Raw genomic sequence first — 25,534 nt, forward strand, 5'->3', positions numbered from 1 at the left:
ACAGGGTGCAGAAAGCAGAGTTTCTTCTGGACAGCAAGCTGGGAGTTGGTCTGATCCTGTGGGACCTTGCGCCAGCAGCAGATGTGGGGTTTCTCCAGCTAAAACATTCCTTAGCCCAGAGTCACAGAGTCTGTAGCACTAAGCTCATGCAGCTGCATGAAGCTGAAAGCGTGAACAAGCAGCTTGCTGTCGGGACTGAACAAACACCTTAGCTTTGCTATATCTGCCTGTCTACACACTGACATTCATCCTTGGTCTTTGCTCTGAGAGGAGTGGTGAGCTGATAGCTCTTCGAGTGGTTTAGTCTGACACTTGACTTGAACAAAGGAAAAATGATAGGAATATGATGGCTTTTATTCATTAGGATATTTGGGGCTGATCATCTTCTGCTCCCAGTTAGAGTGCCTGTGAAGTTAGGTGACTTCACCTTCATCTCTGCTTCCCAGTTTGCTCTCTGAAGAGCTGTGTAAAGCTAACTTACAGAGGGGTCTGCAGTGTGGAGCCCTGTGGAGGTGAACAGCTTGTCTTCACTGCTAAAGAGGAGATGTTTTTCACAGGCTCACAGGATATTAGGGGTTGGAAGGGACCCAAAGACATCATCGAGTCCAACCGCCCTGCCAGAGCAGGACAATCCTATCTAACACAGATCACAGAGGAGCACATCCAGACAGGCCTTGGAAGTCTTCAGAGAAGGAGACTCCACAACCTCTCTGGGGAGCCTGTGCCAGTGCTCTGTGACCCTTACAGCACAGAAGTTACCCCTTGTGTTGAGGCGGAACCTCTTTTGCTGCAACTTACACCCATTGCTATTTGTTCTATCCCAGGGAGCAGTGAGCAGAGCCTGTCCCCCCCTCCTGGCAGCCTTCAGACACTTATAAACATTTATCAAATCTCCTCTTAAGTCTTCTCTTCTCCAAACTAAGCAGCCCCAGGTCCCTCAGCCTCTCCTCATAAGCCATGCCCTCCAGTCCCCTCATCATCCTCTTAGCCCTCTGCTGGACCCTCTCCAGCAGATCCCTGTCCCTTTTCAGCTGGGGAGCCCAAAACTGAACACAGTTTCCAAGATAAGGTCTCACCAGGGCAGAATAGAGGAGGAGGAGAATCTGCCTTGATCTGCTGGACACACTCTTCCGAATACACTTCAGGATGCCATTGGCCTTCTTGACTACGAGGGCACATTGCTGTGCCGTGGGTAACTTGTTAGCCACCAGGAGCCCCAGGTCCCTCTGCACAGGGCTGCTCTCCAGCAGATCACCTCCCAGCCTGTACTGATGCAGTTTGTTATTCTTCCCCGGACGCAGGACTCTGCACTTGTCCTTGTTGAGCTTCATCTGGTTCCTCTGTGCCCAGCTCTCAGTCTGTGCAGGTCTCTCTGGATGGCAGCACAGCCTGCAGCTGTCTCAGCCAAGCCTCCCAGCTTGGTGTCATCAGCAAACTTGCTGAGCAGACTCTGTCTGTCTGTGCCCTCATCAATGTTACTGATGAAGATGCTGAACAGGACTGGCCCCAGCGCTGATCCCTGGGGGACACCACAGGTCACAGCTCTCCAGCTGGGCCTGGCACCATTGATCACCATCCTCTGAACTCTATCTTGCAACCAGTTCCTAACCCACCTCACTGTCTGCTCTTCCATCCCACACTTCCTCAGCTTGCTCACTAGAATATCAAGGGAGACAGTGTCAAAGGCCTTGCTAAGGTCAAGGTAGACTACAGCCACTGCTCTCCCTGAATCTACCCATTCAGTTATGGTGTCATAAAATGCTCTCAGGTTAGTTAAGCAGGACTTACCCTTGGTAAATCCATGCTGACTACTCCTGATAACCTTCTCTTCCAAGTGCCTTGAGATGCCCTCCAAAAGGAGCTGCTCCATCATTTTTCCAGGGATGGAGATGAGGCTGACTGGTCTGTAGTTTCCTGGAACCTCTTTCTTGCCCTTTTTGAAGGCTGGAGTGACATTGGCTCTGCTCCAGTCCTCAGGCACCTCTCCTGTCTGCCACCATTTGGCAAAGGTGATGGAGAGTGGTAGAGCAATAATATCAGCCAGTTCTCTCGGGGCCCATGGACTTGTGAATGTTTAATTTGTGTAACTGATCCCTAACCCAGTCTGCACTGACCAGTGGGGAGCATTCCCTCCTCCAGGCTTCCCTTCCTTCTTCCAGGGTCTGGAGTCCATAGGGGAGTTTAGTCTTAGGTGTAAAGACTGAAGCAAAGAAGGCATTCAGCAACTCTGCCTTCTGTGCATCCTCAGTTATCAAGGCTGCCTCCTTGTTCAGCAGTGCCCCCACACCTTGCCTGTTCTTCTTTCTACTGATGGATTTGAAGAAGCCTTTCTTGTTCTCTTTTACTTCCTTTCCCAGCTTCAGTTCCAAAAGGGCTTTGGCATTCCTTGTTGCTTTCCCACAAGCCCTGACTACTTCTCTGTCTTAACTTGAGAATAGTTAACAGGTTTATGCTATCCCCAAGTCCCCTCTGCTGTGGTTAAGATCCTGCTATTAGGACTGACTAGTCTGCAGGTGAATGGGAAGAGCCTTAGTTAGTTGCATGCTTTATGCAGGTCACCAATTAAGGAGAGGTAGGTGGATCTGTTGGCTTTTTTCCTAAATGAACTAGACAGTGTTGTATTTCGGTGACTGAACTCTCAGAACAAAATCTCTCAGCAGTTCAGTGATGCTGAAGACTAAGAAAATATCAAATAAACCAGGAAACCAAACAAAAAACCTACCCCCACCCAAACCCCAAAAAAACTCCAACCAACCAAACTCAAAAAAACCCCCAAAAAAACCCACCAAACCCAAACCAAATGTGACAGACTGAGGCAGATAAACTACAGGCCACACCACAAGAAAGAGAGAAGATGCTCTGGGATTGCACTCCATTTTAGGAACCATATTTCTCTATTGTTGACCGAGTTTGGACAAGTTTTGTGCTTGTTCCTGCCTTTGGGCCCAAAGCATGTTTTTGAAACCAGTCTCCTTTCCCTGTTGTGCTTGTGTGGCCTGTTGAGACTCCTGCCAGTGTGTAGGTACTTTAGCACTCCATGATGTGCCTGGATGCAGAGGCTGAGTGGTGTTTAGTGGGGAATACTTGATGCAGGGTAGATGATGTCTCTGACTTGGGTTAGTCAGCAACAACATCAGTTGTAACCTCTAGGAAAGGAAAGTGACAGAATCTGATCAGCTTTGTGGAAAGGCTTGAACCCCTTTCTCTTTTCTCCCCATGGCTGGATAGGTTTCCTCCTCTGACACCACTTCTGTTTCTCTCTGTTGCACTGTATTTTGCTGTCAGTTTATAATGTAGGTGAAGTGGGAACTGGGTGGCTTAGTTGAAGAGTGCACCACTGCCATCCTCACACACTGCTGAAGTCTGTAGTTTTATTTCATTGTACTAACTGCTGTTTAATGTTGTAGAGATCATAAAATATTTCAGTGCTAAAACATCATCTCTGATGAATAGCACAGAGGATGGCTCAAGTTTCCATGGCAATACTTTTGAATATGCTTCTGGCACCAAAGAAAGAGGGCCTTTTGGTTGGTTAAGATTTGAGGGGTTTGTCTGAGAAAGGGGATGGTGGTGAGACTGCATGCTGCTTGTTTGCCCATCTTTGGATACTGCCTCTGGCTGATACATAGTCTAGAGAAAGAGGAGGCTGACATTTGGCTAATGGCATGCATGGTCTGTGTCATGCAAACTACAGCTGGACTCCTGGACATGCTTAACTGTGCAGCTACAGATGCAGCTGCACAATCACCCAACAGTTAAGCCTGTGCCATTCTCTGCCTCTCACATCTGACCATCTGCTAGTGAAAAGCTAATTAAACCAAACCAGTTCTTGCTGGGATTAAACCCCAGCAGCAGAGAGGATTGAGTATAGTACAAATACTGTTCTTCTACCACTGGATCAGGGATACTGCTTTATTTGTACTTATATGGAATTTAAGGCTATTCGACTCAGTTGCTTTCAGGTAGGTGTTTGTCTCATGTACACTTTCCTCCTGTTTTCTGTCCCAGATGAGTTTTGATTTAGGTGCAAGAAATAAAGCTATGTCTTGCTGTATTTTCCTGCAGTTCCTTTCTTATGACAGACAAAGTCATGTGTCTTTAATACTGAATTTTGTGCAGGAACAGTGCACACAGCTGTTTTTTCTCATAGTGCCTTAATTTCTTTGCTTATGGAATGGAAATTGTTCCTGCCTTCCTTGTTGTATTTATGGTGAGCATCTATCCTAGAGCTTGTGTGGGGCCACATCACCCTATAATTGCTGGAAGCTACCAGTGTGAATCTGAGACTCAAGAGCAGACAGTTTATTGTAAAAATATGCCTGCAGCCCTTTGAGAGTTGAAATTTAAATCTCATAACATAGAATATGTGGAAATGTGGTTCCCTTAGCAACTGAACTCTTGTGTGTACCTACAGTCCCTGTTGCCATGTGGTCAGGGCTTCAAACTAGCTCTGTCAGAAATACAATAAATGAAATGGACTTCCAGCTCTGGTTGATTTCAGGGCTGCTGCTGGTACTCAGCAGAAGTGACAGCTCACCACGTTGTTCAGAGGTGCAACAGTTTAGTTTCTGAAGGCGAATTATAGGGCTTAGTTCTTTGCAAGTAATGCTGAGCAGGTTCCTGCTCTAGTTTTTCTGTGCTGAACATGGAAAACTTGTAGTGAAGAGGAAGTTAGTGCTGTAGATGGGAGTTCAGAGATGGCAGTAGAAGATGGCAGTGAGGAGAGGGGGATGGTTGTGTTGCCAGAGCAAGGAAGGTCAGAGTGAGCTCAGAGTGACTGAACTGAGGAAGCTGGTAGAGGTAAAAATGAGAGTACCAAAAGAATGAAGATAAATTAAGTCTTTGTATTTAGGAGGAGCAGTTCAGGTAGTTTTCAATGAGAAAAGGAAAAGAAATCCCAGTAATTCTCCTTTCAGGTGGAAGCACTATGGGAACTGAGGAGATGAGAGGCAACTGTAGTGCGATTTGACCTCAGCCTTGTTTTGTGGATGTGCTTATCCAACAGCTAGTGAGAGAACCTTGTATTTTGGTGGAAGATGGGCAACAGTAAGACCATGTCTGGGGGCAGTTAGATAATGTGCTCTAACTCCACACTCCAGTTGGCTCAGTTAATTGTTGATGAGTCGTACCCTTAGGAACCAAAGTGGGGAACATCACCTTTCCAGTTTCAAAACCACATCAGGTATTTTGTGCCTCAGCAAATAAAACCTGCATGGGTGTTTGGAAAGCAGCACAAATATCTGTGATCACCCTTCTCTTCTTGCTTGAGGAAAGCAGAGGAAAATGTTACATCATGCTGGCCTGCACATTATGATGTCACAGGAGTAGTAAAGCTTTGAAGTCATGTAAACATCAATGCCTTTTAATATCTTGTGTAGTGTGGTTAGCTGATACTGACACTGAGAGAGATGTCCCTGGATTATTTGAAAGAAAAGCACACAAAACCCAGCAAAACCTTCTTTGGAAATAGAAAAGGGCAAAAAAAGGGTTAAGCTCAGTATTGGTGAGGATGTTGCTGTTGCAGGAAATTGTACTGTTTTAATTAATCAGATTAGATTATATTAGCAGCTGTGATTATATTAGTGCAGCATTCTTATAGGCATCCTTGGTTTAGTTTATCTTGTATCTATTTAACTTAAGTTGGCTCAGTGTTAAGTGCTCTTAAACTGAATTAAGAACGTTTACCTAGGAGAGTTATGCTGCCTTGCCTTATTTTCTGAGTCCATTTAATTTAGTACAGTGTATATGTAGACAAGGCTTTGGGGGAAAAATAATCCTTTTTATTACTTGCTGAACAGTATCTGGTGTTTGGCTGCAGGCACGTGATTGCAGAATGAAAGAACCTATTCTGGTGCCTGTTGCTGGAGGATGGGTGAACTGATCCTGGCAAGCCTTTCTACAACTGAGTCATTCTTAACCATAGTGTTCAATGAAAGTAGATTGATCCACCTTATAAATCAGACGTTTTTAATCTAGAGCAGATGTAGGACTCCTGAAATGTTATTGTAAGGTTCCTCCTCAGCCTGCCAATGAAAGTGTGTGCAGAGCCAGTTAGCATGCTGCATATGCAGCAAAAACAAGGCCTCAGAACTTTTGCAAACATTCAGTATTTCAAAAGATTCAGATGACTGAGCAGGTTTGGGCTGGACTTTTCTACAGCTGTTCCAAGCCTGAAGAAATTTCATTCCATTTTGATGCTGTTTTGCAGTTACTGTCTCTCCCTAGCGTGTGCCTCAGGATGTATGGCAACTTACATATTAAGTTCATGGTCAAGGAAGAAGTTACTAAATGGCTGCAGATGTCAGGTCTCTTTCTTGTTGAAAGGGGTAACTCTAGTAAATGCATTTTGTGTTTTCTGCTTGCAGGTGAAGGCTCTATGGGAACACAGCTGGCATGTGAATTACTTTACTGGGGTGGCCGTAGTGTTTCAGAATAAAGCTGGCTGCTGTAAACGGTCATTTCATTTCTTGCAATTTGCTTTTGCCAGCATCTGTGAGTGTTAGGACTGGACTTGAAGCCTCTTCAGCATTGCAGATGCTCTGTAGCCTGTGTCACTGCAACAATTTGTCCATCTGTCCTCTGTAAATAATGCAGATAGTGTGCTGTGCTCCATTGCTTGGCTTTGTAGCTAACACATGCTGTGTTAGCCATCTGTGCACCACTGCGACTCACAGATAGAGGTGATGTTTTGGACAGTGTATTGAGGCAAGTATATAAGTTGTGCACTGATGGAGCATTCTTCTTAACACTGCTATATTGCCTGATAGAGGGACAGCTCAGTGACATTTGGTCCCTGGCACTGAGGAGCTGAAGACTGTAGTTTTCCCAGAACTTCTAAAACCAAAGACTGAAACAAAAGGATTGCTGATACTAATTGTTAGGAGTTGTATGAGGCTTGGGGAATACTTACAAGGGCTACATTCTCAGTGTCTGAAAAATGTAGGCTGTTCCTACCTTGTTCTAATTACATACGTTTTGATTTTATGTTCTGGGAGGGTAATGGATGATTTCTTCCCTCCCCACACTATTTTTGTCCCCTCTTACACAGCACAGAAGCTGACAGAGGTCTGGGAAGGGAATTCCTACAGGAATATTTACCCACTTCCTCCTCTTCTTCAAATGTTTGCTTGATCTACCTGTTTTCTAGCTTACATCTGAGAAAATTTAAGGCTGTGGCTCCCAAATTTCCCTTGTATAGTCTGCCAGCTTGTTGCAAGATACATCTTAGAGAGTCAAGCTTTTTTTTTCCTAACAAATTTTTCCTAGGGCCCAGGCAGTTATTTTCAGGAACTTTTTAGGTGCTCTCCTAACCTCCATGAGTTATTTCTAAGGGTCTGGTATACTTCTCTTTAAATATCTGAGAAACATGCTCCAAAAGCATGTTAAAAGAACAGGTAAGAAGATGGAATGGGTACATGAAAGCCCAAAGATGAAGAGACTGGAATTTTGTAGACCAAACCGCCTTGCGAGAGCTGAAGAAATCAAACCAACAGGATCACTAACAAATCAAAGAGGCTGCTGGCATGTCAGCATTTCTGGAAGCTGAGAAGCTGTCAGTAGCCCATGATGTAGGTGTCAGTGCTAAAGGTAACTTCCCAAATGACCTTTTGCCGAGCTTGTTCTTGTGCAGTTTCAGGTTACAGAATGGCAGAATGCATTGGCCTGGAAGGGGCCCTTGAAAGTCATCCAGTCCAGCCCCCCCAGAGATGGAGCCATTAAGGGTGGTTCTATGCTGTTGTATGCACTAGAAAGTTAATGTTCATTTCCTGGTCAGAATCTCCCCTCGGTATTTTTATTCTCCATTAACATTCCTTCTAGGGATTGGATTCAGGTCTTTTGCTTCCTGTCCCATTCCTTTTCAGATGTTAATCAGCTGTTGTGTTCGATTCCAATGATGTGCTAGCAGTGCTGGTATTTCTTGGGCGATGCTGACCTGTCCTGGCTTTTAGAAAAAGAGTTAGGGAAGCTACGCTACTCTTAACACAGTAGAGAGAGTAGATAAAACCATGAATACTTGAGGGTATGGAGTGTAACTGAATTAGGGAGACCGAGATCTTTGTGTCGTGGAAAAGAGGAGCAAGACTGTAATAAAAGCTCAATTCTGATCACTTTGAAGAGGCTTTGGTAGGGCAGAGTGGATATGACAGACACATGGTATGTCCGGTGGCATTTACATTCAACATGAGCTATGTAAGACTGTCAAGTCTAGGGATTTCATTCTCTTTGGAAATGGTAGGTGCTAAGTGGAGCTAGTTACATGGACTGTTTGTTGTTCAGCAGCTAGCCTGATCCCTTTTTCTTGATAGCTCTTGGAATTGTTCCCGTGCACAGAATAGAAGATTCTGCTTAATAGGCAAGGTTAATTAGTATGGAAAAGCAGGAATGAGCAATAATCCTCCTGAAACTCAATTTTAATCCAAGAGTCATTGTAATGCCATTACTCAGATGTGAATCGTGAGCATTACCATCCAGGCAGAACTGAGACGTGAGTTTCTGCTTAGGAGCTGTCATCCTTTCATTGTAAAACGAGCCTCAAAGTAGCTAGTAGCAGAATGGATCTGAATGTGCTTTGAGATGACTTCTCTGAATGAAAAGATCACTCTTATTAAGTTTTAAAGTGTCCTTTAATAACCTTGCAGTCCTTTTCCATCATACTTGGCACCACCAGCCTACAGGTGCTGCTGTTTTTAACTTCACACAACTTGTTTGTCCTGGACAAGACTTCTTGATGGAGTTATCCATCTTGCTGATCAGTTGTCTTGATCAGGCTTACTGCAGGAGCTTCTCCCATAGCCTAGCTTGAGTCTTGTGGAGAATAAGGTTGCCTCTGCCCATAAGCAGAGGAAGGCAGCTGGACATGTCTCTTTCTTTTGCTTGTCATGATGCTAGTGAATAGCCAGTGCTGCCTGCTACAGCAGGGTGTACCAGTGCCAAGTATTGGATATGCAACTGGAGCGTAGGTTGGCCCAGACAGCTTAAAAATTCTGGGTTAGCTGTGGGGATCCAAATATGTGACACAGGACAGCATCAACACTTTTTACATATGGATGCTGCATTCGGAGCTGTTTGGGGGTTTGGGTTTTTGCATACAGTGACTCTGTGATAGGCAATGTTTCTGTAGTGTTGCATTAGACATGTGTGTGACTGTGATTGTGTTATGTGATGTATTTTTGTGTCATACAAGTTTATCTTTCTGAACAAAAGAACAAAGAAATCCTGGGTTTAAGATATGACTAGAAAGATGACACTGTCTGGAATAAGAGATATTTCCTGCAATGTAATCAGCCTCAGCAAGTTCACTGATGATACAAAACTGGGGGACTGTGCTGTCATCCAGTGAGATCTGGACAGGCTGGAGAGCTGGGTGAAGGCAAGCCTCATGAAATTCAATAAGGACAAGTGCAGGGTCCTGCATCTGGGGAGGAATAACAGCAGGCACCAGTACAGGTAGGGGGTTGCCCTACAGGAGGGCAGCTCCAGCAAGAAAGACCTTGGAGTCCTGGTGGACAACAAAGTGCCCTTGTGGCCAAGAGGGTCAATGGTATCCTGGGGTGCATCAAGAAAAGTGTGTCCAGCAGGTCTAGGGAGGTTCTTCTCTCTCTCTACCCTAGTGAGACCTCACCTGGAGTATTGTGTCCAGTTTTGGGCCCCCCAGTTCAAGAGAGACAGGGACCTGCTGGAGAGAGTCCAACAGAGAGCTATAAGCATGATTACAGGACTTGAGCATCTCCCCTGTGAAGAGAAACTGAGAGACCTGGGGCTGTTTAGTCTTGAGAAGTGAAGACTGAGAGGGGGATCTGATCAATGCCTATAAATACCTGAGGGGTGGGTGTCAAGTGGATGGGACCAGTCTCTTTTCAGTGGTCTGCAGCAATAAAAGAACAATGGATAGGAACATCGAAGATTTCACCTCAACCTGGGGAGAAGCTTCTTTACAGTGAGGGTGATGCAGCACTGGAGCAGGCTGCCCAGGGGGGTTGTGGAGTCTCCTTGTATGGAGATGTCAAAACCCACCTGGATGCATTCCTCTCTGGACTGCCTTAGGTGATCCTGCTTTTGGCAGGGGGGTCAGACTGGGTGATCTCTGGAAGTCACTTTGAACATCTAACATTGTGGGATTCTGTGATATTTCTGTTAAAGGAGACTGCTGACCGTGAACGCTGAGAAGCAAACTGTTTAATAGGGTCAGAAAAGGCAATGCTAGACAAGGTGATGATGAAGACAACTGCAACAGCAAGCAGGCAAGAAACTGTGTGCATCCTAGAACTGAAACTTACTATTAGCTAACTCAGCCCTCAACGGGCTTATCAAATATCAGGAAGGTAGTAAGTGCTTACTATCCTTATTTTCTTTGGTGCTCTCTCTTTTTCTCTTGAGGTTGCTTTTGGGTCTTTTTTTGTCTGCTGTGGATGTCTTAACTGGAGACATTAACGCTGCTAATGGGTATTGTGGCATTGTGTGCATGACATGTGGCTGTTAGTTTTGTATGTCCTGTACAGAGTATTTTTAATCAATTCTTTGTAGGTGATAGCTGTTCCTGGTGTGTAATAAAGGTTTTGTCTTTCTCTGATCAAAAAGAGAACGTAGCTATTCTGCAGGTGAATGTTCCACTGAGGGATGCTCTCTGATAAAACCAGCCAGAGTCAAGCTTGCGTACTGTCTGTGCAGCTGGATTCGGTCGCTGTCACTGCACTCCTTTGCTATGAAGAGGGAAGGGGTTGTATGTTTTGTCTTTGCGAGGGAGTGAAGGTAGCCTCAGCTTGTGGTAGTAACAAAGCAAACTGTTTTCCACTGCAGTCTTTTGACCCTTTGTGTGTTCGTATCTTTTTACCTAGAAGACGTCAGTGGCTGATGCTGATCAATGTGATCTCAGTCCTCGTAGCCCTCAATGAGCCATTCTAGCGAAGCTGTAACTGTCAGTGAGCTTAGAAGTAAGACTGGAACTACTGTGGGTGATAGCTACAAGACAGTAGAACTGGAGCTTCTGTAGATGATAGCCTGCTAGGAAAGAGGACTGTAAATGTTAAGGAATGTTACTGATGCGAGATGGAAGGAGCAGATAAAAGGAATCAGGAGGTTAAGTTTCCTCTCGTATTACAATGCTAATTAGAATAGCTGAGGAGCTGCCTCCTGCTGTAGCTACCGGCTAAAGTTGAGCTTCTCCAGGGTGCTCAGAATGTGGACTTGACAGCAAGCTTCTTCAGAGAGAGGCTTGTGAATAGTGTGGTGAGCAGAACTGGTGCATTCTATTTCTGGGTATTACCAATGTCCATTTCTGCTTTGGAGCACAAGGTCTGTCTGTTCTGCAGAGAGTATGTGCTTCTTTCAAGTGCAGGTATAGTGAGTGGAGCTGCCTTGGGATTCTCCCTCTGCTGTAGCAAAGGATGCTCAGGCATTGTAGGTGAGGAGGGCTTCACTGTGCTGTGCAGTGCAGGGAAGTCAGGAGAGGAAAGTTAGACTGATGTAGCAGGGTGGTGGGAGCAGAATGACAGAGGCTGGATTCCTGATGTTGGACAGGGATGCAAGTAGGGAAGCAGTAACTCTTGGAATAACTTCATAAAAGCAGTTGCCTTTCAGAAGGTAGTTCCTTTCTGGGACACAGTGAAGATAAGGAGATTACTTCACTAGAAGGGCCTAGCTGATGGTCCAGCAGTTTGCTGCCAACTCCTGCTTTGGCACCTGGCTGTGGGTTACTCTGAGCATGCCTGGCTGTCTCCATGTGTTGTGCTAATAGGTGCCTGACGCTAACTTTCCTTTCTCATGTTTCAGAAGCTGTTGACCAGATGCTGCTGGATGCCGACAGGGGAAAGCCGATTCGGAGAGAGGCGACCAGAAATGTTTGGACACATTGTCACTTTGGATCTGTAAGTCATTGTCTGAGGGAAAGTTGCCTGGAGGCATTGTTAGGATTTCACTGTCTCTGTAAATTCTCAGATCATAAGAGTAAGCTTCGAATCCTGGAATCTTTTCCAGGTAGGTGGGGATGAGATGGCAGGTAGCACAGTTGGTAGCTCTGGGGTAGGAAGCACGAGGAGTCTGCTTAGAGACAGGGAGGCCTTTGGTGTGTTTGTTCTGAGCACCTCTGCAATGGAAACATGTTGGCCCACGCGTGCAGCTGTTCCTGGAATCCTCTGCTTGTCTGCCAGCCCACGTGGCTGATTTTTGCCTTGATGCTGAACCAGCTCCTGCTGGGAGTTGGTGGAAAAACAGATTCAAACTATGCTTGCCTGGTCCCTCCTGGAGGTGCACATTCTCCCTCTCTTTTTTTTCTCCCTCTGTACTTTACAGTTTGCCTTGCAGAGCAGTTATGCTGTTGTGAAGCTCTTTTTTCCTGTGCTAGTTGAGACCTGACTTAACAGCATTGTAGTAAGCAAAGGGGCCAGACAGCTTGTTGGGGCAAGGCCAGCACTAGGGCACCTCTTCAGTTTGTTTTGGCAAAGCTCGAGTTTGTGTGGTCCTGGTTGCCTGTCTGTTCCATTCACTTTCAGTTTGGCTCTCTGTGTGTGTACACAACTGCTCTACACCCTGCACTCCTGTCCTGCTTCCCAAGGCTCGGTACTATTGACAGGGAGAAAGCAGCACAGCAGCAGAAGTACATCAGGGAAGAGAAGGCTCCTCCGCAGTATCTTGTGCTCGTAGCAATGACAGCCACAGAGCTATGCTCTTACATCTGCTTCCCAGATCAACACCGTTCTCTTGTAGTGATGAGTACCCTGAGCTATGAGCAGAGAGGAAGGTTATTTCTGAACTTGTATTGCATCTCTAGCTGGCTGGACACTCTTTTACAGAAGCCTGTTAACAGCAAGGCAGAGCTGCTTCCTGGCAGTCAGAGAGTCACTTGCCCTCCTCTCTCATGGAGGTGTGGGTTATCACAGCTGTAGGCACAAGGATGTAATGTTTTGGCTCAGATGAGAGTCTGATAATAGCCAACTGATTTGTAGGTAAGGATCACTGACTTAAAAGGATGAGTGTGGTAACTGTTATCATTAGCAAACTACTGTGCTGAAGGCTTTGCAGTTAGCATTCCTTTGCAGTGGGGAAGGTTGACTGGGAGGGTTCCGTTTCACATGAGATTTGTTTAGTTCTTCCTGAAACCAGGCTTCTCCTGAAGCTATTGCTTCATGAATTTTGAGTTTGTGTGGTCCCAGCTGAGTTGCTTTAGACATGTTCTTGCTAGATGTCTTTCCAGCTTTAGCTGGATGATGTGACCCAGCTATCCTAGGCCAATTTCACTTAATTTCAGAAGATCTGATGTGGTTTGGGGCAGGTACTTGGAGTAAGATGACCATTCAGTTGTCCTTGGTTATATACATTGCCTATATGTATTTATGTGGTAAGGTTTCAACCTAGTTGTTTTGACGGGATGCTAAGCTATTTGTTTCTTTTCTTCAGGGCATCTGAGTGACTGTCTCTGCTTCATGAGGTTTCAGATTTGACTTGAGGCTGGTAAGTGCTCAGATCCTTGTAGGCTGGAGAAATTGTTGTGATTTTAGCTTGGAATATCTTCATGTGCATCTCCTCTCCTTAGCCCCCTAGATCCCTTGTTTGGTGGTAGCGTGTTGACAAACCTGCTTCTGGTCAGAATTTCAGCATTCCTCTTTGAAGAAAATAAATGTCTTCTGAGCAAGTCAGACCCAGCTGTTTTTCCTGGGGGCCCAGTGGAATGTGTATTTGGTACACTGGATGTGATCCTTCTGAAGTATTAGAGATCACTTCACCTGCTTGAGTCTTTTTAGGAGAAGGGTCCTTGTGGGAATGACTGCTGCAAGGAAGAGTTTCCACTATTCTGGTGGTGGAGATTTACAGGTTAGTCACAGAACCACAGAATGGTAGGAGTTGCAAGAGACCTCTGGAGATTATCCAGTTCAACCTCCCTGTTAATGCAGGTACATTTGGATCAGGTTGCAGAAGAATGCATCCAGGTAGGTTTTGAAAGTCTCTGGAGAAGGACACTCCACAACCTCTCTGGGCAGCCTGTTCCAGTGCTCTGTCAAGCTCAAAGAAGGAAGTCTCTCCTTAAGGTCTAGTTTTCACTGTGGTCTAGTTTTCACTTGTCCTATTACTGGCCACCACTGAGAAGAGCCCAGCCCCATCCTCATACTTACCTGCATTTGTAAGATTCCTTCTCAGTCTTCTCTTTTCCAGACTAAAGAGCCCCAGGCTTCTCAGCCTCTCCTTGCAAGACAGATGCTCCTGTCCCCTTGTTCATTCTTGTGGCACTCTGTTGGACTTTCTCTAGCACTTCCCTTGCACTGGGAAATGCAGAACTGAACACAATATTCCAGATTCGGCCTCTTCAGGGAAGAGTAGAGGGGAAGGAGACCTTCCCTTGACCTGCTGGCCACATTCTTTCTAATGCATCTCAGAATACAATTGGCCTTCTTGGCCACAAGGACACATTGCTGGCTCATGGTGAATTTGTTATCCACCAGCACTCTCAGATCCTCCTCTGCAGAGCTGCTTTCCATCAGATCAACTCCTAACCTGTACTGATGCATGGGATTATTCCTCCCCAGGCACAGGACTCTACATTTGTCCTCATTGAACTTCATGAGGTTCACCTCTACTCAGCTCTCCAGCCTGTCCAAGTCTTGCTGAATTGCAACAGAGCCATCTGCTGTGTCAGCCACTCTTCCTAATTTTGTATCATCAGCAAACTTGCTGAGCCTACACTCTGTTCCTTCATCCAGGTTGTTGATGAATGTGTTACACCAGACCACTAGCCATAGGCCTCCACACCATTGATCACAACACTCTATGCTCTGCCATTCAGCCGGTTCTCAATCCACCCCACTGTTGAGTCACCTAACCCACACTTCCTAAGCTTATCTGGGAGGATGGTATGGGAGACAGTGTCAAAAGCCTTATTGAAGTCAGGGTAGACAACATCCACTGCTGTCCCCTCATTACCCATCACAGAAGGTTATCAGACTGGTCAGGCATGGTTTCCCCTTCGTAAATCCGTGCTGACTAGTGTTGATAATCTTCTTTTTCTCCACATGCTTAGAGGTGACCTCCACAATGAACTGTTCTGTCACCTTTCCAGGGATGGAGGCGAGGCTGACTGGATTGTAGTTCTCCTCCTTGCCCTTTATGAAGACTGAAGCGATACTGACTTTCCTCCAATGCTCAGGCACCTCCTCTGTTCTCCATAACCTTTCAAAAATGATGTAGAGTGGTGCAGTCCTAGGAAGTTGTTCATGTCTGTGAAAGGCATGAGAAACTTTTGTGAGCTTGTGTTTTTAGCAGAGAAAAGGGCAGCTTGCAAATGTTCTGTGAAATATAAAGCCTGTTGTGGCTTGGAGCCACTGTGTGCTTAGTGCAGACACCTCACACTTGCCAGTCCTCCCAGGGGACTCGGTCTAAGTCTCAAGAAGACACAGCTAAGCAAGAGCAGATATGAATTTGAGAGAATTCTTGAGGCTCTGTTTAGAGGTTTAACATGAACAACTCCTCTGACCAAAACACAGAGTGAAGTCTGCTAGGGCACTGGCCCAGTGGTGTCTGTTGACTGCCTTGAAGGTAGGTGATTTGGAGTCAAATGGCTCTTCTTGTAGAAGAGAAGAGAGGGAAGTCCTTCACTTTGAAGTGCTGGAGGATTGCAGAGATGCTAGATTTGCTCATCCTTAGGGTCCAGCAGGGGACAGGTAATGAGGAGTGGGTGTTTACCCTGAATATATGGAGGCTGTGAGTGGTGCATATGTTGTCATTGGGGAAAGTCTACAAGAACTCCTTGGCATTTCTGGTACATCTTTTGTACAGTGGGATGGTCAAAATCCTGGCTGCTTGAAAGGAAATCTTCCTTCCTTTCCACAGCAGCTCCAAAGTGCTGGAAAGGAAGGAAATTATTCCATGTGTACAAGGCAGCTGCTTCTACTTCTGTATTTTGTACTGCTGCGGCTCCTGCCCAGAGTGGCTGGGGTAAAGGGACTAAACTGGTTTGCATGTTGCAAAATCTGGCCTTAGTTACCAAGATCACTGGCATTGCTCTCTAATTTGGTAACAGAGTGAAGAGTTGTAATGGTGTGGTACCTCCTTCTGACAAGCTTTTTGTGGTCTACTTCACTGGGGTTCCAGAGTGAACCAAAAACATTTGGGTTTGGGCTCTTTAATAACTTCAATCTCCTCCCACACAGTCCCCACTGACAGTGACAGCACATGATCAATAACTCCTGCTCCAGCTGTCACTGCTGCCTGCAAGGCCTGCAGTTTCCATACTGGAAAAGGCCTTTCCTAAAGAGCCTAATCAATATGCTGCTGTGAGGTCTGTTCTTGTTTGCTATATATAATCTGGACACATACAAACTACGTGAGTGAGCGTGTGTCAAGCGGGGGGAGGATGTACCAGCCCTCTGCTCTCGCTGACTGGGAAAAGGACACAGCTACCTCTTCCTTTGCTCCCTCTCCTGCTGCTGCTGCTCAAGGCTTGTGGCCACATCCTTTCCCTGCTTTACCACCACTCTGCATGGGGACCTGCTTTGGGACTCTAAGGGAGCCAGATTCCTGCTGGGTCACTTTTAGGGTTGGATGGAGTGCCTGTGACACTGTCTTCTCTGCACTTTCTGCTGTTGGTAGGTGACCCACTTTTGGAGCCACGCAGGTGGGAGGATGTCAAGCACAGCTCCATCAAAGAAGCCTTACCGCAAGGCGCCTCCACAGCATCGTGAGATCCGCCATGAGGTACCCATCATTCGTGACGACCAGGACGGAGTGATCTTGGCTGAGCAGAGTCAGGTAACAGCTTGCCGGGTCACAAAGGGCCTAATCCCATTGCACCAGCAAACAGGGCTTAGTTACACCAAGGCAGGCCATCCGAAGCAGGCAGAGGGGTTTGAGGTTTGCAACCTGAATTTCTCCTCATCGTGGTCCTTGGAGTCCAGCAGTGAGAAGGAAGTGTCAGGGTGCAGAACAGAGTTGAACATCAAAAGTCAGACTGTCTCGCCAGCACTTCCACATGGTGGGAAGATGGGGCAGCGAAGTGGGAAGCGGTGTCCAAACCACAGTCGTGGGCACCTCAGGAAATTTGTGAGCCGTAGCATGGAGACAGTTGTGGTGTCTGGAGATGAAAGGCACCATCCCACTTGCTGTTTCAAGAGCAGAAGCCTGGAACGCTCGCTTATGTTTAAAGAGCCTCCTGAAGTCCTAACACCAAGGAAGTTTCAGGTCTCCTCTACACGTCCGCCTCTCAAAGGGATCCTGAAGCAGACCAACATGACAGGCCCATGCCCTGAGAGCTTACGCAAGTCCCGCTCAGTAGAGACACTTTCCTATGGCCGTGGCTCACACAAGTGCAGTGATCCTCAGGTCTGCCTCAGCCGTAGGGAGAAGTGCCCACAGGAGCACAGCAGCAGCAGTGCCGCTGACTCTGCCAAGCGCAGGGAGAAGATCAGAGAGGAAAAACTCCAGTTCTCCAAATTCCTGGATGAAATTACCCAGAGGGTGCTGAGTCCCATCCGCTTGCGCTCACTGAGAGAGACCAAGGGAGCAGAACAAGGCCAGAACACATCCCTTTCTCCCAGAAGCTCCATGCCAGAAGGCCAAGTGGAAGGTCATCTACAGGGGGTCAGAACCAAACGTGCAACTGAAAGGTCCCCCCGCCCAAGCAGAAGAAAAGCAGAAAAGAAGTGTGGGGAGCCAGGAGTGGCTTCATGCCAGAGAAAGCATGATAAGGAAGCTGAGAGAGCTTCCAGACTAAGAAAGAAGCCTGTCCCTGGGAGGAAGAACAGTAAGGAAAAACTCCTTTCCTTGGAGAGAAGGGTAGTAGATCTGTGTCAGTATGAGGTGGCAGACCTGGGGCTGGCAGGGACATCCTCTGGGCAGCAGCACTCACTGTCTTCATGGAAAAGCAGTGCACAGGGCAAAAGGGATGAAAGCAGTCCCTGTTCACAGCTATTAAAGCCACACCACCTGTGTGCTAAACTTGGGCAGAAGCGTGCAGTGGAGCCGAACCACCCAGAGAAAGGATCTTTCTCCACTCCAACACGCTGGAGTCGGGAGGAGGGGCCTACCCCTACTAGATCCTCCCCTTCCTTCAGCCTGGCACTAAAGAAGGTAGGTGCCAGGGCCACTGGCTCACAGACAGGGGTCTTACAAATGCCAAAGCCCCGTTGGCTTCCAGACCGCAGTGACGGTGGGGACAGCAAGAGCAAGCCCCTGAGTCTTATGTTGTGGGTGCTTAATTGCCAGAACCTGTTCTGTTGTGGGCGACACTCATGACTGTGCTCCAGGTTGGGTATATTTTCCTGGGAGGAACCAGCTTCCCTTTGGCCTCAGGAATTAGGAATTTAAGAGCTGGTGCTGTTGTCCTCACTGCAGGCTTCACATGTGTTTGCAGGTTGGAGGCCCTCCAGATTGCAGGGCAAGAGGTGCTAGGATGCTCGTGGTGTTTTGTGTGTGCCCTGTGTGTGGCTGTCTTGGGGTACCCTCTCTGTGTAGTGGCTGTTTCAGGTCTTTTTAAGCCTTCCCTTTTCTCCAGCCTGCTTTGGAGCCATCACCCATTTTACTCTAAGTCCTGTTATCCCCTTTGCCTGGTCATTATCCTCTGTGTGTGTCCGTGAGGCAGTTGCTAGATAATTCTGTGTGAATTCACTGATTGCCATGTAGGGCATGTAAGAAAAGAATGGATCGATACTTTGCCTGTAGGGATAGGAGGGTGTATGCAGGTGGTAAGGACCATTCTTTTAAAGTGTAAATTGATGAAGGAGGCAGCCTTGAGACGTTTCAGGGCCAGGACTGGCATGGTTTGCCTTCTGTAATACTGCTAGCAGCTCAGCAACCCCATCCACAACTGTCTGTGGCACAGCCTGTCAGCTCAGAGCTGGACAGCTTAACATGTGGCAGCACTTTGGTCTTGTGCAGTGCTGCTGGTACCAAGCACCACAAGTAATAAATGTGTTGGCAGCTTGGACTTCATGAGAATGGTCACAGTCTTGGACTTTCACAGAGCACAGAGTTCCTTCTAGTGCTAATTCAATCTATCTCAGCCCTGCTGGCTGGCAGCAGCCATCTCACACATTAGCACAGAGTGCAAAGTAAGTGAGAGTAGCTGAGCTGTGTGCTCTTTTCACTGTGCTGTGTCTCCTTGTTCTGCAGGTCCCTGCTCTGTCCATCTCAAGGGATCCTTTCCAGAAGATTAATTTATTTCACAGGCTTTTCTGACCTTTGTTTTTTTCTTCTGCTATCCCGGAGTAGTTCAAGTGACTGCGTCAGGTCTGCAGAAAGAACAGCTTTTCACAGCACCATCTGAGTGGTGTAAATCATAGATGCATTTTTTGGCTCCCAAATGATTCTCTTCATTCTTTTTGTGGGGCTTCAAGTGTGTTGTGATTGTTGTGATAATTTAGTCCTGGGTATGCTGGCCTGTGGGAGTTCTGCTACCCACCAACTGTGGACGTGGAGGAAGCTGAAGCACTAGCTAAGGTGACGTGTTACAAGTGATATTGAGGTTGTATTGTGGGAGCATAAAGTTACCTTTTGTGTGGTGGTTTCTAGTCTGGCACTTTTGCCTTGAGACAGAGCACACAGTCTGCCTTGGTATTAGGCAGCTTGAGCCATGTGTACAAATGCTAGCAGCTCTAAGCTTGCCTAGTATGACCTGTCAGAACAAGTGAGGAAGATTCACAGGTAGGGTCTAGCAACCAAGATTCTGTCCTTTAGAACAGTATGAGAGACCATCTCCTCTGAAAGAACCTCACGGCTGTTTTCTCCCCTGTGCAGGAACCCTTGACGGATGCAGAAAGGATGAAGTAAGTGTCATACTGCAATGTGCTTGTCATACTGCAACTGTGTAGGTGCTGATTCCTCACATCCTGCCTGTGCCACCTTCACATTGAAGCTGCCTGTCCTTGTGGGCTCCTCTGACATCTTCAGTCTTCTTGGGGCCATGTGGGCAGAACCTTTAGTCTGTGCCTTGCTAACCTCTGCATGTCTCTGCCCCTGTAGAGGGAGGGAACTTAGATCACCAGAGCAGGTGCAAGACAGAGAAGTTTGTGGTTGTGAAAGAAGGTAGGATATGAAGGCTTTAATATGTGCTGCTGACTGAGGATGAGAGCTGAGCCCTTTGTTGCTGCTGGTGTGAGGCACAGACAGCTGCTAGCACTGAACTCCCAAGCCACAGTGAAGAGAGAGCTTCCACTGCCAAAGAGAAGCTGTGCTTCTGGGTTTCTCTGAGCAGCTGAGCACAAAGGAATGAAAAACAACAGGAAGTCTTTTTGACCACCAGGCATGTCCTGGCTGGGGAGGAGAGGAGCAGTTTGTGTTGGAATGGGCTTGACTGGCAGCTGTGATCACATCTGTAAACATAACCTACCACCTCTGCTTCTGGCCATAAGGCTGTATGAAGTCCTATTTCCACCATGTATTAAAGATGTGAGGGCTTTTGAACCATTTCAGAAGAGAAGATGATTTTCCTCTTTTTTGCTTTCACTTCTTCTAACTTAGACTGGGATAAATTATTGAGTGTGTTTCATTCACTAGTAAGGGACACTAAAGCTGCACAGCTCATCTGGCTAGTGGGCTTTGTCCAAGCACTGCAACCCGAGAGGGAGCTGGGGCACACGCCTGGCCAGCTAGCTCATGATTCTTTGCTCCCTTCTGCCAGAGAGTTTGAGTCTCCCTCTCCTGACAGAGATTCATCTCCTGCTGCATGTGCCACTTAATTCTTAGCTTCCTGGGGCCCCTGTTCTGGAGTCTTGAGCCCTAGAGCAGGGTATTGGGTGTAGAGTGCCGGTGTGGAGTACCTTTTCTGCACTCAGTGGTACTTTGTTCCTGTGTGTCCCAGGCTACTGCAACATGAGAATGAAGAGCTTCGACGTCGACTGACATATGTGACTAACAAAATGGAGGCGATGGAGAGGGAGCTGGAGTCAGGTCAGGACTACCTGGAGATGGAGCTGGGCCAGAACCGTGAGGAGCTGGAGAAATTCAAGGACAAATTCCGTAGGTACGAAGAAGCAAACGAAAGGGGTAGAGATGCTTCCCACCGCGGACGCCCTCAGCTGCTGTGAACAGGCTGTTGTGTAGATCACAGACTATCTGCATCCCCATGCTGTAGGGGATGCAGCCTTACTTTCTCCAGGGTATAGTTCAGGAATGATGCCAGCTTCAGGGGCTTACAACAACAGGGAATTCACCTCTTGGATACCAGGCAGGATCCAGCTTGAATGGTTACCCCATGTGCAAAAGGATCCACTAATGGCTGCAAGAAAGTACATCACCACACCACCTGAAAAGTACTTCAGTTAAAAATCAGTGCTAGTCGTTGGCCACATGACATAGCTGAAAGGTGTCTTTGCAGGATTTGATGATCTCAGAGGTCTTTTCCAGCCTTGGTGATTCTATAAAGTCATTTACACCTTCCCCTGCAAGATCCTTTCACCCACTGAACCTCATCTTGCCTGAACTGACAGGGGTCTGAAGGTCATTATGCGGCAGAGGCGAGGCATAGTTAATGCACACGATTCTCTTAGTGCCAGCTTTTCTGGAGTTAGGGACTTGGTGGTTTGCTTGGCAGCTATGAAGGAAACTTGGGAACAGATCTCAGGCATCTACTCATGATTACAATCTTGTTTCTGTAGGTTGCAGAACAGCTACACTGCTTCCCAGAGAACCAACCAAGACCTGGAGGAGAAGCTGCATGCCCTGGTAAGTGCACTATTAAGTCGCTACAGAGAGGAGGAGGTGGAAGGAATTTGTTTTTTGGGAACAGATGGAGGAAGGGGCCCTGGCTTTACTCAGCAGATGTGGCAGTGGGTGAGGGGTGAGATTCTGGTCATGACCATCTACTCCCTACTCCAGCTGGTGTCATGAACTGTTTTCTTGGTTTACTGAGCCCCCTAGTTGGTCATGCACATGAGCTTTGGTTCCCCACAACATAATTGCATGGTATTCCGTCATGTTGCTTCAGTCCCTCTCAAACTGCCAGTCTTGGGGTGGTCAGTCTGGGAGGGGAGGACGAGGGCAGTCAGAGGAGAGCCAATGTGCATGTATGTCTGTTGTGTGCATTCATAACACTCATGGCTGTTTCTTTTCTCTCCCTTCCCCTCTCTCTCTCCCCTCCCCACGCTGCCGCTGCACACACTGGGTGCACTTACCTCTCAGGCCTCTCTCAGCCAAAGCTGGATTTTTGCAGTTGCGTCTTTTCGTTTGTGTGCTTTTTTCTTTCTCCTCTGTTACATGTCTCAGCCTGTTGGTTTCATTGTCAGTCCTACATACACCATCCCAGATGGAGGGGCCCCAGCCCTCGTCCAGCCAAGGGCTCACCTGGTATCCAGCAGCTGCCCGCAGATGCAGCAAGTCCTAGCTTGTAACGCTCCATCTTAAGAGCATTTGACTCTGAGCCAGCTGGAGCATGGCGTGTTGGGAAGTGGTGCCCATAAACTGTGGCACAGCACAAGATGTGGATGGCTGTGAGCCTCGTTTGCTCCCTTTCCTTCCCCTTCTGGCCTGTGAGCAGGCAAGTCAAACAGCTGAGATGCTGATTGCCTCCATGTTGGCCACGATGAGAATTCTTTTGGTTGTAGCACTTGAATTTTTGGGTTAATATGCACTGTGCTAATGCCTGAAGAGGCTGCATAGTCCTCCCCTGTCCCCTTGTGCATCCCTGAACTGTACTCCTGGTGCACAGCTGGTGACTACATCCTTGGGTAGTGTTGGATGAACCTGAGAAGGAGATAGCTTGGTTGTTCGGAGCTGTTGCTGTTCTCTGCTGTTACCTCTGGGTCTCTGGCTCTGCACCTAACTCTGTTATAGAGTCTAGAAAGGCAGTATTACCTGCTTGAGGAAAGATGTTAACTGAGCTCCAGATGAAGCTACACAGATAGTTCTTACTAGAGCGAGGCTTAAACTCTTTCAGTTTGCTGCCCTCTCCCTGTGAATTAAACCTGCTTTTTTTATTCAGCATTGACTGCTGGATCTTTATAGGCAGTTCTGTCGCCCCAGAGAAGAGGTCTGGGTATCTCAGGCTCAGAGGTCTTTGCTACCAGTAGCAGGCTTGGTCAAAACCACTAGCTTTCCACCAGGCACTGTGTGAACCAGGGAAGAGGAAACATGTTTGTGCTGTAAGAAGTGATACTGACTGAGTAGGTTCAAACTTAGCCTACTGACTAGCTAGCAGAGTGGCTGGCTCCATTTGGCCTTTGGGGTCTCTTCCTTTGCAAAGAGTCAGGCTGTCCCCCTTGTCTGTCTGTCTGGAAGTTTTTGTATCCCAGCTGAATGTGTTACTGTGCTATGCTTGGGCTGAAGTGGGTGGTGAAACGAGACTCTTCTGGCCTGGTATGATTTAAACCTGGTGTTCTTGCATCCCAGATTAAAAAGGCAGAGATGGACCGCAAGACGCTGGACTGGGAAATTGTAGAGCTCACTAATAAACTGCTTGATGCCAAAACCACCATCAACAAGCTGGAGGAACTCAATGTAAGTGTCAGTCTGCGAATAGCTGTGGAAGTGTGTGAGGTGTAGGCTTTTCCTCTTGTTCAAAATCATTAATGTAAAGTAGCACGAGAGTTATTTCACTGTGTATGAAAGTGTGGGAGCTGTACACAACACTAGGGACAGAAGAAGTGTCTGAGGGGTTGAGCAGGGAAGAACTGATCTTCAAGTCCAATGTATTTGCTCTTTGGAGCTTAGGGTTTGACTAGGCTGTACCAATGGCAGATGTCTTTTACTTTAGATCTGGGTGGGAGCCGCTGCCTCTTCTATACCATTAATATAGAAGTTCTGGGATCCAGTGCTTGTTTCTGTTAGCATCTCTCAACTCCCTCAAGTCTCTCTGCAAGATGCCTAACATCAGGCAGTGTCTTCAGGTATGGCTCTGAGATGGCACAGCAAATCTAGTGGACTTTTGGAGGTTATTAGAATTCCCAGAGGGAGAGGAAGTTGATGCACTGACAGAGTATATGCCTGGAGCAGGGACTAGGGCTGAAAGCCATGCCTTGGCTGAGTTGTGAGAAAATGCATAGGGATGTGGAGAGGAGGGAGTGGCAGGTGCCCTGTGAGAGATGCATCAGATGCCTTTTTCTGCCTCTGTTCAAGCAGCATCTGTTCAGGTGGCACCCTTTCAGGCAAGTGACAAGTCTGACACTGTTGCACTCCTGTGCTCTTTCTTGCAGGAACGCTATCGACAGGACTGTAACCTTGCAGTACAGCTTCTGAAGTGTAACAAGTCCCACTTCAGGAACCACAAGTTTGCTGATGTGAGTAGCAGTCCTGCTGAGATGGGGAAGAAGGGCTCACGGTCTCCGCCTGCATCTTGCTTTCTCCAGCTTTCTCTGCAGGGCTGTTGGTCTCTTATCCTTCAGCCTCAGAGAGAGGTTGGAGGGGGCTCCTCTTCCCACTCTCACTGAGAAGGCATCACAGAGCCTCTGTCATCTCCTCTTTCATGCCAGCTCCATTTCACAGCTCAGCTAGGAGCTGATATAAAAAGCACAATAACCTTGAATTTGATAGCCTGCTGGGTGCCTTGTAAGAGCTGGCAGGAGGACAGGCCTCTCTCTTTTACTCTGCTCTGTCGTCTTCCATTTCTCACCTGGCCACGTGGAAAGGCCATGCTGCCTGATAAGGAGTCAAGCAGCAGTAGTCTGGCCATGCTTCACTTCTTACTGAAGAAAAAGGTGGGAGGCAGCACCAAAGTGTCTTTTAGGCCTTCTGAACTGGTATTAACTCATACTCTCTCTTGTGGGCTCTACAGCTCATCCTGCACTTGGGATGAGCAAAGATGTTTAGGTCTTTCATATTAGTAGTATCACTTCTTCAGCTGGAAGTCTCATTCAGGCCCTTACCTCAGCTCTCCTGTTGCTGTACCCTTCTTGTATTCATCCCTTCTTGTATTCATCTCATCAAAACCATGTGCTTGTCTTTTTTAACTTGGCAGGTGAACAATATGTCACCCTCCCCCATTGTGTCTCAAATTAGCACTCTTGAGGGCAGTGTATCAGTTACGGCTGGAGTAACCTTGACCTTACTCCCAGCTGTCACCCCTCCCTGGAGCTTTGAATTCTGCCCTCACCCCAGAGTGCTGCATCCCACTTGGCTGCCACTGGAGGGGTGTTAATGCTAAACAGCTGTGCAGATACTTTGTCACACAGCCAGCTGTTGTCATGCAGTGTGTCCTGTGTCCTCAGCTTTGGACACAGTTTTCTCCTGACTATGGTGGGTCAGACCTTGAGTGGCTTGTGGAGCTCTGCTCTCCGCTTCATATTGTGCGTGGGTGTGGTGACTAAGGTGAGGGCAGCTTGGCATAGTGATAGAGAGAGCAGGAGTGCTCGTTGACAGGACAAGGAGCAGTGCTTACCCCATGCTGAGACACTAGTCCTGCAGCTTTGGTAACAAACCCCATGTTCGCCTCTCTGGAATGGAGAGGGTGAGGAAGTGGGATGAGGTGGTGAAGTTGGTAGGATCAGGGGGAGGCATCGATTCTGGTCTGTGGGCAGGCTGCCAAGCAGCATGGCTGCAATTACTGTATTTGGGGAGCACTACAGATCCCAGCACTGAGGGTTGTTGAGTCACTTCAGTGCAACTACCAGCTGATTTTCCACAG

At 47.3% G+C, this 25,534-nt stretch overlaps 1 protein-coding gene across 4 annotated transcripts in view; it reads left to right on the forward strand.

The window, feature by feature from the left end:
• Positions 1–25,534, forward strand: part of TJAP1 (tight junction associated protein 1) — a 46,083-nt gene that overhangs the window by 16,177 nt on the left and 4,372 nt on the right. For 2 of the 4 annotated variants that reach the window (XM_064158774.1, XM_064158775.1), the window contains 9 exons: positions 11,770–11,864; positions 13,393–13,446; positions 16,576–16,734; positions 19,717–19,745; positions 20,780–20,941; positions 21,576–21,642; positions 22,099–22,128; positions 23,305–23,412; positions 24,108–24,191. In XM_064158774.1, coding sequence (XP_064014844.1) covers positions 16,609–16,734; positions 19,717–19,745; positions 20,780–20,941; positions 21,576–21,642; positions 22,099–22,128; positions 23,305–23,412; positions 24,108–24,191 — 606 coding nt within the window. In that variant the 5' untranslated portion in view covers positions 11,770–11,864; positions 13,393–13,446; positions 16,576–16,608. Of the gene's footprint in view, positions 1–3,802; positions 3,963–11,769; positions 11,865–13,392; positions 13,447–16,575; positions 16,735–19,716; positions 19,746–20,779; positions 20,942–21,575; positions 21,643–22,098; positions 22,129–23,304; positions 23,413–24,107; positions 24,192–25,534 lie in introns of those variants that run through there. The other 2 variants (XM_064158776.1, XM_064158777.1) reach the window with 2 other exon arrangements.

The sequence above is a fragment of the Pogoniulus pusillus genome, chromosome 18 (assembly GCF_015220805.1).
Source record: "Pogoniulus pusillus isolate bPogPus1 chromosome 18, bPogPus1.pri, whole genome shotgun sequence".
Classification (NCBI taxonomy): Eukaryota; Metazoa; Chordata; class Aves; order Piciformes; family Lybiidae; genus Pogoniulus; species Pogoniulus pusillus.